We start from the raw sequence: 13,957 nt of genomic DNA on the forward strand, positions 1-13,957 counted from the left end.
TGTGTGTCTGTGGAATCTCTAAAACAGGAACTCCTCTGCTCATCCAGAGAAGGATGAACACAGAGGTTCCTCAAAATGGTGAGAATTCCCACAGAGAACAATCGAAGACGCTGATTTCTTGGTCTGGCAGTGTTTATAGGAAAATCTCCGATAGAGCCAGGCCCAGTCTTCCCCACCCAAGTGTCTGTGCGCTCTGTGGCTAAGGCTCCTTTCTTGGTACCAGGACGCATGTGTGCCGAGGCCCTTAGTCACCTATGGTCTGTGAACACGTGGCTGTGCGCCTCAGCCGGCTTCCTAGCAGAAAGTGGGGACCTGTGGAAGCCCAGTGCATCTTCAAGGGCTCTCGGTTCAGATACATGACTAAGCCAATGGAATCGCTGAGCCAGGCAAGCAAAGGGAAAAACACCTATTTTGATGCCGCACATGATACCTGGAACATGAGGGTGTGTAGTGTGGTTTTTGACAGTCATTTCATGGCAGCTGTGGCCTTAGAATAATTTCACTTTGAATGTGGTTTTTCTTTGTCACCAACATCATTACCGACTTTTGGGCAGGCTCAGTGAAGGAAGGTAAAAGATGTGGTCCCTGCCCGGGTTGAACATATGATCTAGTTTGGGGAATTTTCAAAGAAAATAAAACAAAATCCACTTGTCTCTATTTTAAATTGATCTTTTTTGTTTTCTCACTTGGTGTGGAATTGTTGGTTCTAGAAGCCTGTCCCCTCAAGGGAATTCCAACAATTGCTGAATTATTTGGTCTTTGCAAATTATGAATCAGCATGAGCCCTTTGGAACTAGATTTGCACTCCGGTGGCACAATTGTTCCCTCCTTTGCTAAGGTCTGGCTTGTTTTCTTTCGGTTTGTATAGATTTGGGAGGAAGCCCATAGGGTTAGAAGAATGGGTATTACCTTTAAAATAAAGCAAAACCTTCAACAGCCAATCTGGCCTTTATAATTGATGGAGTTTGAAGAGCTTAGTGAGTTGGCACAGATACTCAAGTACTGGCGGTATCATCCCCCAAAACACACACCCCTTTTGGAAGACAAAAGAGCTCCTTTTAAAAACAAATAAATAAAAAGCATAGGAGCAGTCAGATGTCATGGGCAACATATTGGTTCTGTTACTTGATTCATAGCTGTCTGAAGGATTGGATATCAACTGATAATTGTTTTGAATTTACCTAACTTCAAAATCAATGAAACCATTTCATACCTACCTATATACGGTATACTTTTTTTCTGGAAAGTGCAAATTGAGACTATTATTAGTTGTTAAGTGGCAGGAGGTAGTTTTCATGTTTGGAGGAAAAAAATACATTGAACTAATAATGCCTCCAGATTTACCTCTCACTCCTCTGCCCCCTCCCCCATCAGGGTCAACAGGTGACGACACTGGAGGCCTGGTGACCACTGCCTGGTCTCCCTACAGCAAGGTCTTCACCAGAGGTGAAGGTCACAGAGCTAGTTAGGAGTGAGGCTTTAAAAACCCTACTTTTCGAGCAAGGAGGGGCCAGTCTTGGGGGCGGGGGAAATGGGGCGCGGGCTAGGCCTCTAGGACACGGTGCTCGGTGCTCGGGTCTGAAAGGAGGGAGGGCCATCCTGAGAGTCAGTTGGAGTAAAAATGGGTCCAAGTCCCATGGCCCTCAGTTACGACTTCGGGACCCTGGCATATCCTTACTCACCCTCAGTCACAATAATGTTACGTGCCTCTTTGGCTTGTCATGGGGTTTAGAAGAGAATTGTTAGCATGTTACACAACAATTGATCACTGCATAATAGTGTCAGGCACATTACAGACATTCAATAAACGTGAGCCTTTCCCACTTCATTCATTTCAGGCATGCACAGGCTCTAGCCATGCATGAAGCTTTGGAGCATGAATTTTTAGCCACTCTGAGTGGATTAGAGGTCAGTTTACTGAGGGGAAGGAAAGGTCAAGGAGGCTTGGTGGTAACTTCAGTTGGTTTGGACTGACCCTCAGAAAGGCGACATCATCCTTGGGGTGGGATTTGGGGAGCACTCATAAGGTTCTTGTCCCCACTTTTCCATTTCCCTCATATTCTATTTCAACATGCCTGAATTTTGTCATTAAAACATCTTCCATTCAAATGCTGAGGCTTTCCCACTTTATAGATTGTCCTATTCAAACACAGATCCCCTGCAAGGGCCAACAGCACAAGCCTTTATCAACCCCTGAGCAAGGATGAGTTGATCCCAGAGGCAGCCTGCTGATGGCTGGGCTCCACAGAAAGTCAGATGGGGACGGTGGGGATGCAGGGGTCCCTTTCAGAAGGTCGCAAGGTGGAAATCAGGAGGGCTCACCAGGAGCCTACCTTACCAGAAGGGGGAGATCCTGTTCCTACCAGTTCTTTTTGTGACAGAGTTAGGAATGCAATAGCAGATTTTATTAATAAAAAACATTAATGCTTATCACAGGCTAGACCCTACCCTAAGTGCTTCATGCATGTTAACGTATTTAATAGCTAACATTGACTATGAAGTAGGTATCTTTCCCATGTGTGATGAAGGAAATCGAGGCTTAAAGAGATTGATCAAGTACATTTCTCAAGGTTACAAGTCTTATAAGGGGTCAAGTCAGGATCAACATCTTTAAGCCTGATGTCCTCAACCACAAAGACAGAGAGCCTTAGAGGAAGGAAGGCCAAGTGCTCCAAAGAGGAAGTAACTTCCATCCCTTCTGTTTCTTCTTGTTGCTGCTCTACTTCTTTTCCTTCTCCTTCTCTTCCTACCACCCCCCCCCCTCCTTGTTAAAATCCACCTCATCCGAAGCATTAAATGTAAATAAGCATTGTCAGTTATGGTGAATCCACCTTTAAAAAATTTTTTTTAATTGAATATGTTGGAAAATCTCTTTTAAGTTGGTCGAATCTACAGATTGATTCTATTTGCTCTCCGTCCGGCCACGAGGAGCACAAACACTGGGTGAAATGTTTACAGTCTGACTCTTAAATGCTCCCTGCCCTCTGGTTTCCTGGCCCACCACAACTGCTGTATCTTTAGCCCCATAGTGATAAGGAAGCCCATTTCCTACTCACCACCAGGATTAGCACAGGGCCCTGCAGGGAGCCTCAGAGTCTGGCAAAGCTGGGTCAGAGTTCTTGGTTCAGGCATTTCTCAACTGTATTACTTGGAGAGATTTTTCTGTGCCTCAGTTTCTTCATCTGTAAATAGGGTTAATAATACAATAATATTTTGAAGGTTTTTTTTTTTTGTGACTGTTGGAAATAAGAGCTGTTCAAAGCCTCCCATTGTAGGTGGTCAGTGCCTACAGCTGTATTCTCACATAAGTGGGGTTGGTTAATAAGCTGTTTCCTCTGGGTCGGCCTCCTCTATTTCTTCGTTCTTCTCTCCCGCCTTGATAACGCATATTAAACATATCATCAGTTACAGCAGTATCTCAGCCAGCTGCTCACAAGCCGCGATGTTAAAATAACATCAGTGTCCGCGTCTCTGCTTTTGTTTGTGTGCCTCCTAGATTCAGCTTGCACCCCGTCATGTCCTTCGGCAGAGACATGGAGCTGGAGCACTTCGATGAGCGGGATAAGGCGCAGAGATACAGCAGAGGTTCGCGGGTGAACGGGCTGCCCAGCCCCACGCACAGCGCCCACTGCAGCTTCTACCGAACCCGCACGCTGCAGACCCTCAGCTCCGAGAAGAAGGCCAAGAAAGTTCGTTTCTATCGAAACGGAGATCGATACTTCAAAGGGATTGTGTACGCCATCTCCCCAGACCGCTTCCGCTCTTTCGAGGCCCTGCTGGCAGATTTGACCCGAACTCTGTCGGATAACGTGAATTTGCCCCAGGGGGTGAGAACAATCTACACCATAGATGGGCTCAAGAAGATTTCCAGCCTGGACCAGCTGCTGGAAGGTGAGCGCTGCCAGTTAACTCCCGCGTGACCCTAGAGGGCGTGGTCTCAGTTCCCACACATCCATATTATGCTAGCCATCTCCCCACCCCCACCCGCTCATCTCTAAGAGGTAGCCTTCAGCCTTGTGGCTGAGATCCTTACTGTTTCACGTTTGAGAGTTCACTCTGCTGTACTGTAGTGTAAAAAGAAAAAAAAAAAAAAACTAATGGTATTAGATCAGGTAGCTTATGATAATGGGCTAAAGGAAAAAGGATCTTAATTCTACAATATTCTGTCTATTTGTTCTCACACCCAGGCTGCATTAATTTTAAAAGTCCATTTTTGTATCTTTAATCGCATAGTTCATATTCATTTCTAGCTGCAGATTGAACTTTTGCTATCACATGTCTGAAAGTACTTGAGCTGAGAATAACTAATGGAACATGAAATTTTAGAGTTGAAAGGATCCTTCGATAGGGATCAAACCTATTAATTTTATCACTGGAGAATGAGGCCCTGAAAATTCAAATGACATAGGTCTATGGTTATATGGTAAGATAGTGGTGATGCTGGACCAAAAATTAAGTTTGCTGGCCTTTCTTTCCAATATGATAAATGTAAATCTTAAACTTATTTTAAAATTTAACTAATTTTAAGTTGGAAGTTTTGCTATCTTTCTGTGGAATTTGAGAATATAAAGGAATTAATCTGTTCAGTTTATTTTTGTTAAGTTTAACTTAGGTTAACAGGCATTATCTATTTCAGACATTTCATGTGGAAATAGGACTGTTTGGGTCCACGGGTGAGGCCTGGTGTCTTGTGCGAGCAGAATCTTCTGGAATACACTTGTCTTAGGACCAACCCCGTTTGGGTGGGGTGTAAAGTCTCCAAATCACCTTAGAGATCATCAGAAGTGAAATGGCTTTGGGATTAAATTCATGCTGAGATAGAAACGAGGATAGCCAGTCCTCTTTGGAGAGTAGATTTTTCTAAGATCAAGGCCCCCAGGTCCCGATGAAGGAAGAGATGGTACAAAGGGGCCCAGGAAAGGAAGTTTGCAGTGTGGGGAGAGCTTGAAGTCACCCTGAGTCCATCTTCACTCTCCTGCTGTCTGTCTGGGTGCTGAGGGCTGCATGCCCTGACTGCACACAGGCAAGCCTCTCGTCCTCCTTTGCACCAGCGTTTGTATGGGATTCAAGGCTGAGAGCTTCTGTGTCTTTCTCCCATTTCCCTTCCCTTGATCCCTTGGCAGGGATGCCAGTCCTGTCACAGTTATGACTGCACTTGAGAGGGTGGGGAGGAGCCTGCATTTGGTGTGTTTATTTTGTGGGAATTCACATCTCTTTTCGATGGCTCGTCACCCTGCCAAGATGCCTGTAGATTTGGCCTTTTTCCTTCTATTCAGATGCTGGAACTTCCAGTAAATTAAAGGGGAAGAATGAACATAAACTGTTTCTCTATTAGCTTTGATTTTTGTGCCCTGTCCTTTTCACAACCTTGGAAAAATAGATAATAAGTAATTCGGTGCGATATACCAAGGAATCTGAATAAAGATTAAGTGCAGCGTCAGGTACATGACTGACAGTCCCTCAACCATCCCTTTGAGGGCTGATGGTGTTGTAGGGAAAATATGCCAGGATCTCAGAGCAATTCTAAGACAGCCAGGGCTTGGCGCCCTCTCTTCTAGAATCACTTGTGCAACATCTACGGGAGAGAAAACATCTTTAGTCAGTTTCTTACCCAAAATCGATCTTTACTCAGAAGTGGCAGAGATATTCCCATGATTCCCGTCCACCAAGGAGAGGGAGTGAGAGGTGGGAGATGACAGTACTTTATATTCAGAGAACAGCAAAATCATGGCATGCTTGTCACCATCTTTGTCAGTTTTTTAACACAAAAGAACACCTGCTGAGAGAGACTGCTGTCCTGACTGAGGATAATACTGATGGCTCACAGTTACTGAGTGTGCATCTTGCATATACGAACACATTTCATTCTCACAGTGATCCTAGGAGGTAGGTACTGTTATCATCTACACAGTAGGATGAGAAAAGTGAGGCACAGTGTGGTTAAGTGATCTGCCCAGAGTCACACAGCAAGAAACGGTAGTTAGAATTTAAACCCAGGAAGGCTGGTGCCAGAGCTTGAGCCAGTAACTGCCTCAAATAAGATACTGAGTAGGGTGTTCTTAGTGGCTTTTTAAAATTAAAGTATAGTTAGTTGATTTACAATGCTATCTTGGTTTCAGGTGTGCAGCAAAGTGATTCAGTTTTGTGTGTGTGTGTGTGTACTTAGTGGCTTTTAAATGAAATCTTACTGTATTAGCTTCTTCTTGAAGACAAATGTCTCTGACCTTGACTTAACTCCGAGAGTGACAGATACTGCTCCTAGAAAGACTTTAATATTTTCGTTTGCCTGCAAACACTTTTCTCCTCAGTCAGTATGAAGTAATTGCAGATTGAATATTCTGATGTCAAAAAATTCCTTTTTGGGAAAAAATACCTTTTTTCTGATTCAATGAAGGGTAACTTCAGTAAAGTAGGTATGTTCCCTTATTGCCTGCATTTAAATTTTTTTTTTCAGTTTCAACAGATTTTTTTTTCACTTCTAACACTGACGATTAGCATGCAGCTGCACTTAGTGTTGAAATAGCTGGGAATTCATTTAGATTTGCCTCTCTGTCAATTATGTTTTTGCTTAGTCTGATAAAATGCAAACCGTTGCTTCATATTCATCATTAGGTTCATGGCTCCCACTTTACATACTAATTTTATGTAAACGTCAGTGCATGTTATTAGCTTCTCATTTCCCCTTCCAATATGATGATGTTTGAGTTTTAAATTAAATCCTTTTAGTGTGTGCAGTGACAAGTATATTTAACTTGAAATTGTTTTTTGTAGGTTTGTTCTTTCTCACTTATCTCAGACTAGAAATTCTGACAATGACATTTGTGAGTTTATTTATAATGGCCTCATGGTCCTTTGCTCTGTTGTATTATTACAATGCACAGACTATTAGATTTGGCTTAAAAATGTTGCTAGAGCTGGCTCTTAGCCTGAAGTAAAAAATGTATGAGAGAGTGTGTGGATGTGTGGACGTACGCATGATTGTATGTGTGTCTGTGCATGTGTGTCTGTAAACACACATGCACACATATACGCTTGAAAATGGATAATGGATGATACTCTTGTTTGCATCCAAAATGGCCTTTATATGTTTAAAAAAAATCATGATGCTTAATAAGGAAAGTTGAATTGCAAGCCTATTTCTGCAAGTGATTCACCTTGAGACTTGGCCTCATTTTCCCAATATTGCCTCTTTTTACCCAGTTTTACACTGTTTGTATTCTGCTGTAGGTATGCAGAGGTTGTGAGGATAGATGAAGGGGTAACATTTAGAACCTTTGAACTCTTAGATGAAAGCTGTAATATAAATCCCGAGCACCGACTGACTGATTGATTTTTCTTTGTCAGATGCTCAAGCATCAGTGATGTGTGTGGAGGACTAGGCATTCCCCTCCCCCACGCTTTTGAACAGACTTTTATTTTTAGTACAATTGTAGGTTGGCGGCAAAATTGAGCAGAAAGTACAGAGATTTTCCATCTACCCCCTGCCCCCTATGGATGAGCAGCCTCTTCCATTATCACCAGAGGGGTACGTTTGTTACAATCCATGAACCTCCATTGACACATCATTATCACTCCAAGCCCATAGTTTACATTAGGGCTCACTCTTGGTGTTGTACGTTCTGTGGATGTGGACAAAGGTATAATGACGTGTATCATACATAATAAGGCAGTTTCACTGCCCTAAAAATCCTTTGTGCTCTGCCTGTTCATCCCTCCCTGCTCCTAAACCCTGACAACCACTGATCTCTGTACTGTTTGAGATAGGCATTCTTTTAACATCATGTGCGAATGTAGCTGTGAGAGGACCAGAGCATTTCCTTTGAGCATCAGGATAAAAACTACGCAAGTCTGTTATCTTCTGGACAGAAATACGTTAACCTGTACCTGAGGTCTTGTTGCAGGAGAAACAAATCCCTCTTCTCAGCTCCAGCGCACGCAGTGACACCCCTCCTCTCACCACTGTGGACACTGCCTGACGCTGGAGCCCCAGTGCAAGGGCTTTTCCCAAATCCCCATCCAAATCACCCGCTCAGGAATAAACCCACACGTCACCCCTCGGTTAGGGAATCTCTCTCCAGCCGTGATTTCCAGGTCACCCAGCTCTACAGGCAGTTTTCCTTACCCCTGACGTGGTGTTATCTACTTTTTTTCCCCCTCTAATTCACTGCAGAGAGAATTAGAGAGAGAGGAGCATAGAGGAAGCTATGCCTCTCTCTGCTGTGTTAAATTTTTTAAATTAAGTTTTGAATCGCTGTAAAACATGCCTCTCCAAAACTCTCCTGTGGCCAACAGTTTACTAGTTTTTTGAGTTTCCATCCCCTCGGAGATACCCATGCATGTTAAGATATAAAAGGGGATGGGAAGGGATAAATTGGGAGTTCAAAATTTGCACCTCTTGGGGAGTGATGGAAACGATAGGTATCTTGATTTTGGTGGTGGGTTCACAGGTATATACACCTATCAAACTTCATCAGATTGTACATCTGAAATATATGTGGTTTACTGTACAGAAATTACACCACAATAAAGTTGTTTAAAATTTTTTTAAAAAAAGAATATACATGTCTTTTGCCCTTCAGTTACCATACTGTGCTCGCAGTTCAGCACCATGCTCTGTGCACTTAACAGTGTATCATAACACAAGTCTGGAACCACTGCGATCTTTTTACTGGCTTCATAGTATCCCTTTATACCATAATTTATTTAACCAGTCTTTTACTGATGTACCTTTAGGTTGTGTCCAGTCCTCTGTTACTAGAAACAGTTTTTCAGGGAATATCCTTGGATGTACATTCTCTAATCATGCACGAGAGTATCTGTAGGATAAATTCCTAGAAGTAATATTGCTGGATGGAGAGGTACAGGCGTTACATTTTTAAGAGCTAATGCAAAATCCCTCTTCGTGGAAGTGGTACCAGTTGATATTCCCATCAGTGATGTACGAGAGTGGCTGTTTTTCTACAAGACAACATGTTACCAAATGTTTTGTCACTTGCCAATCTGTTAGGAAAAGAAAAACATGGATCCTCTTATAGCTTTAATTTTCATCTTTCCATATGTATTGTTTCTTCATAGCTTTTGACCATTTTTCTATCCAGTTGGGGTCTTTTTTTTGATTGACTTGTAGGATTTTTTTTCTTTTAAAGAAATTAGCCTTTGTGATACTAATTTCAGATTTTCTTTTTTTCCAGGTTGTCCTTTAGTGACTTTGGTTATTGTGTGGTTTTTTTTGCCATGCAGACCTACAAACAGTTTATATAATCAAATGAATCAGTCTATTCATTTATGGCTTGATTTTCATGACTCTTGGGTTCTGTGTTCTCTGAGATTATAAAATTGTTGCTCTCTTTCTTCTAGTATTTTTATGTTTTCATTAAAAATATTCAAATGGAAGTTGTATTAGTGTAATATGTGAGGTAGGGAATTCAGTTTTATTTTTTTCCAGGCTACCTGCCTCATTTTCAAAAGTTTTTATTTTAAAATTAATTTGGACATAATGAAAGTGTCACAAAGATAGAAAGTGTCATATACCCCCCTTTTCTAATGGTGGTTCTGGGGACTGAACCCAGGACCTAGCGCATGCTAAGCACATGCACTGAGCTATTGCTGCTCCCCTACTCCCTTGCCAGGATACTCTTGACCCAGCTTCCCATGAGGGAACATCTTACACACTATGGTACAATTATCAAAAGTAAAAACGGACTTGAGAACAATTCTAACAACTAAACTAGATGCTTTATTTAGCTTTCATCAATTTCTCTACTAATGGCTTTTTTTTTTTTGGTTCCAGGATCACACATTGCATTTAGCTGTCCTGTGTCCTTCATGTCCTGCAAGCTGTGACAGTTCTTGAGTTTTCCTTTGTCTTTAATGACTTGACAGTGGAAGAGTACTGGCCAGTTATTTTGTAGAATGTCCTTCAGCCTGGGGTCACCCAGTGATTAGGTTGAAGTTCTGCATTTGTGGCAGGAATTCTACGGAAGGAAGTTGTATCCTTCTCAGGGCATCATTTCAGGGGCACGTGGTGTTGCCGTGTCCTGCTGCTGGGGACGGTAATCGTGAGGAAGTGCCTGCCAATTATCTTCACTCTAAAGTTACTCTTTTTCCCTTTGTAGTTGATGAATATTTGGGGGAGGAACTTTGAGGCTATGTAAATATCTTGTTTGTTCTTAAACTTTTGCCCATGAATTTTTGCACGTCTTGGTGAATTTTGCCTGTAGCAGTGTTTTTTTTTTAAGGTGTTCAAATGATCATTTTCTGTTTTACTCTTTACTTGCCTCACCTTTAAACACAGGTCCCTCCACTTTCCTGTCTTTGGTTCATCTACGATGACGTCATCAACCCCATTGTTTTAAGCACTCTTTTAAGGCCAACTGGTCCCACCCAAATCAGACCTTCCTTCAGCACTGCAGCCTCCAGGATGTACCCACCGTGTACTTTAATCCCAAGTCCTTTCAGACTCAGCACGTGTAAACGTGAACCCATTCTGGGACGTTGCCCACAGTCCACGCCTCTTCTCACCTCTGGATCTGGTTAAATGGCGTCAACCATCTCCTTTAACATCACCCTTGACTTTTCTTTCTCTTCATCCCATGAATCTAAGCTGTCACCAGATGCTGTTGATTCTGCTTCAGGCATTTCTTCAGTTTGTTACCTCTTCTCTGTTATTGTAATTTTCAAGTTCTCAATACTATTTAAACATTTTTTTTTTCGTTTTTTACTGAAGGATTGACACATGTTTATACAGTGAGCATTACAGAAAAATTTGAAAGATGCAAAAAAGCTGAAGATAATAACATAATATAATAGCTCCTCATATTCCTGCCACTTGACTCTTGCCATCTCTTCCCTGTGCTATGTAGGCTTTTAAGAGAAAAATACACATCTTATTTTTGTTTTTTCCTTTTCTTTTTATAGACTCTACATTTGCCTGTGCTTTACATACTCATTACAGCCCCTTTTACAGCAGGTGCTTTAGACACGTGGGCCCCCTATAATGGTCTTCAACCCAGTTTTCCTGCCTATAAAGCAGGCCACCGACAAACCATTTTGTGCTGCACTTTGCTCTCCTGTTTACACCTGGAATACAACCCAGTCTTTACTGTGTTTCTGTCAGTGGTCCTGCTCCTGCCCCTTCCTTGTTCTGGCTTGTCTCCCATTACTGGGCTCAGCAGCTCTCTTTCCTTGTGCTCCCCCGCCTCCCAGCGTCCCTTCTGTCTTTGAGTAGGAGAAGGTGGGTGCCCTCTTGAGGGTGCCTGGTGTCAGGCTGAAGTCATGGCTCTGTAGTCAGACCACCTACATTTGAATGCTGGTTCCACCTGTGCCAGCTGGGTGGCCTTGGCAAAACCACCTAACTCCCTGTGCCTCGGTGTGCCTGTAAGAAAAGGTGTATTTATACTTAGCTGGTAGAATTGTGGTGAGGATTACAGGCGACATGGCGTGGCTCATTTCCATGGTTCCAGGCACCTGGTTTCTCCCAGTTCCCTTCAGTGGCTCCTCCACCTCTGGGCACTCTTTAAGCACTGGCGTTGCCCTGGATTTCATCTTGTCCAGCTGGATGGGGTCTCTCTGATCCGTTTATCCGTTCCCATAGCTGCAGCTACCACGTGCATCTCCTTCTCATCCTCTAGACCTGTATTTCTAACTGCTGGCTGGAAATTTCCATCTGGTTGGCTCCTAGGAACTTCAAGTTCGATATGTGCACAACCAAATTAATTTCCTTCCTTACCATCTAATCCAAACTGGTGTTTGGATTGATTTTTGATTTTTGTGATATGTGGGAAGTTGGCCAAAATAAAATTTCAGTGCGCCATCATTTCATTGTTGTCATTGGCTCATATTCCCATGAGCCCCACATCTAGTCAGTTGCCAAATCTGCAATCCAGTCAACTGATTCTGCCTGCTAAGTACTCCTCAGAGCATCCGTTCCTCTCTGTTCCTATTGCAGATGTGTGAGGGTCAGTTCTCCCTCTCCCCTCCTGGATTATTAGAATAGCTTTTAAAATAGTATCTTGACTTTTGTCTCCCCAGGTCATACCTTCAGCCCTTCCTTCACTCCACGGCCAGTGTGGTCTTTCTAAAACCCGGTTCTGATCATGCATAAAAACTTTGATTTTGTAGCCTACCCTAGTCTTGCTCTAACTTATGTGTCCTTGGAACCATTTCCGTTTTATTTTTTGAGAAATAATACTGAAACATAATAGTATCATACAGACTCCCCCTTTACTGTACTGTTTAGTAGAGCGTATTATTTTATTTTTTTCTGAAATGCTGTCCTCTTCTGCTAATGAAAACCTTACCCTCGCTTCCAGGGCCAGCGTGAATTCCATTTCTTCTTCATCGATTGTGCAGTGGAAAGTGGGAAATGATTTTTTTTTTCCTCTCTGGATTAGGACTTCCTGGACCACTTAGTTAGCAAAGATCACTTATTGTCTTGTGGTGGAATCTTTCCAAATGCGCATCTTGCTTTCTAAGCTCTTTGAAGACAAGCTCATGACTTAGGAGTCTTTTTAGGTATTATACCCATTCTTGAGAATTTAGGAGGTTGTTTAAAATGTTTAGGTTTCACAGCTAGTGCTGTTTGTACTTGTTGCAGTTTTGTTATTTGTTGTTCTGTTATTTCCTTAGGGAAATTTTTTTAGCAATGAGAAGAAATTTTCATGGCTCCAAATAGTTTGCTGTGTTGCTTTCCAAAAAGGTTGGTGTCAGTTTATGATGTCCCTAGTGGCATTTTTATTCTATTTTAGTACCTTGTATTTTTGTAAATTAGAATAAGCTTCACACATTATATTAACACACTGTTGTATTATAGCTCCTCAGTCTGTTTTCCTCTTTTAATTTTAGTTTCTCTGGTTTTCAATTATAGCAGTCTTAAATTAAAAAAAATTTGGATCCCTTGATTTTTTTCTTCATCTTATCTTTCTGTTGCTTTAAATTTGACTTGACATTTTCCGTAGGCCTAACATAGACTTTCAGATTTTATTTTCAGTAAGCTTTTTTAAAATGTACTATTATATTATAAAAGACTTCCATGGAAGAATGATCCATATGTGCCTTTGGGAATCTTTTTTCTTGCCTTTCATAGCACTATCAAAATCATCTTAAACTAGCGCCTCCCAGGTAGATTATGAAATATTGCTGCATATCTCTGCGATGGGCTCATTAAATACAATATCCAGAAGGCACTTTATGATTTTTATTCCACCAATGGTATCTTTCATGTAATTAAACTCAGTTTAGTTTCAGAAGTTTCAATATATGTTTGAATATTTCCCAACTTTTACTGTAACTCTCAAATAGTGAATTTTCATTTCCAGAGTTTTCAGTAAGAAAGTTTATACTCTGGAAAAAATGAAACACAACACTCAAAGCCCTCCCTTAAGATACGTTTGAACATGCCACACTTGGAGCTTAAAGGAATCCTAAAGGAGGTGACAGCCAGCTTTAATAATATGAAGAGTGGAGATTAGCTCATTTTCAGACTGAAGACGGGTGATGTTGTAGCTGGAATTTATAAGTCACGACCCTTAGCCAATGAAGAACCTCCAGCAATCAGGACAAACGTCTGCTGTCTCCTCATGTGGGAGCTTGTGGAGGAATACCTTCCAGCTGACTCAACACAGGCTTTGTCAACCAGGGAGCTGGTACCATGTTATTGGAAGTTCTCCATAGTGACTTTCTGTTAAGTGGAAATCCTCTCATTTCATAATGGGAGCCAATGGCCAAGTGGCATTAATTTTACAGATTTTCTTTACTAGTAAACTTTGTTAGAGAACATTTATTTCCATACTTTGAAGAATAACAGCAAGTACGATCATTTAAAAATGTATATGCGATTTTTTGAGAACAAAACAGGGAATTTTCACTACCTTTAAAATAATCTAATATGCTTACACAGAAATTATTCTATTTTCCAAAGTCCCCCAAAATACCTAAGTCTTTTAGGGAAAAATTACTC

General features: G+C 41.7%; 1 protein-coding gene across 6 annotated transcripts in view; it reads left to right on the forward strand.

Moving 5' to 3' along the window:
- The window catches only part of DCLK1 (doublecortin like kinase 1), a 298,064-nt gene that overhangs the window by 1,492 nt on the left and 282,615 nt on the right, over positions 1-13,957 (forward strand). For all 6 annotated transcript variants that reach the window (XM_032496299.1, XM_032496298.1, XM_032496295.1 and 3 more), the window contains exon 2: positions 3,497-3,891. In XM_032496299.1, the coding sequence (XP_032352190.1) occupies positions 3,516-3,891 (376 nt within the window). In that variant the 5' untranslated portion in view covers positions 3,497-3,515. The remainder of the gene's footprint in view (positions 1-3,496; positions 3,892-13,957) is intronic.

This window comes from Camelus ferus, chromosome 14 (assembly GCF_009834535.1).
Source record: "Camelus ferus isolate YT-003-E chromosome 14, BCGSAC_Cfer_1.0, whole genome shotgun sequence".
Taxonomy (NCBI): Eukaryota; Metazoa; Chordata; class Mammalia; order Artiodactyla; family Camelidae; genus Camelus; species Camelus ferus.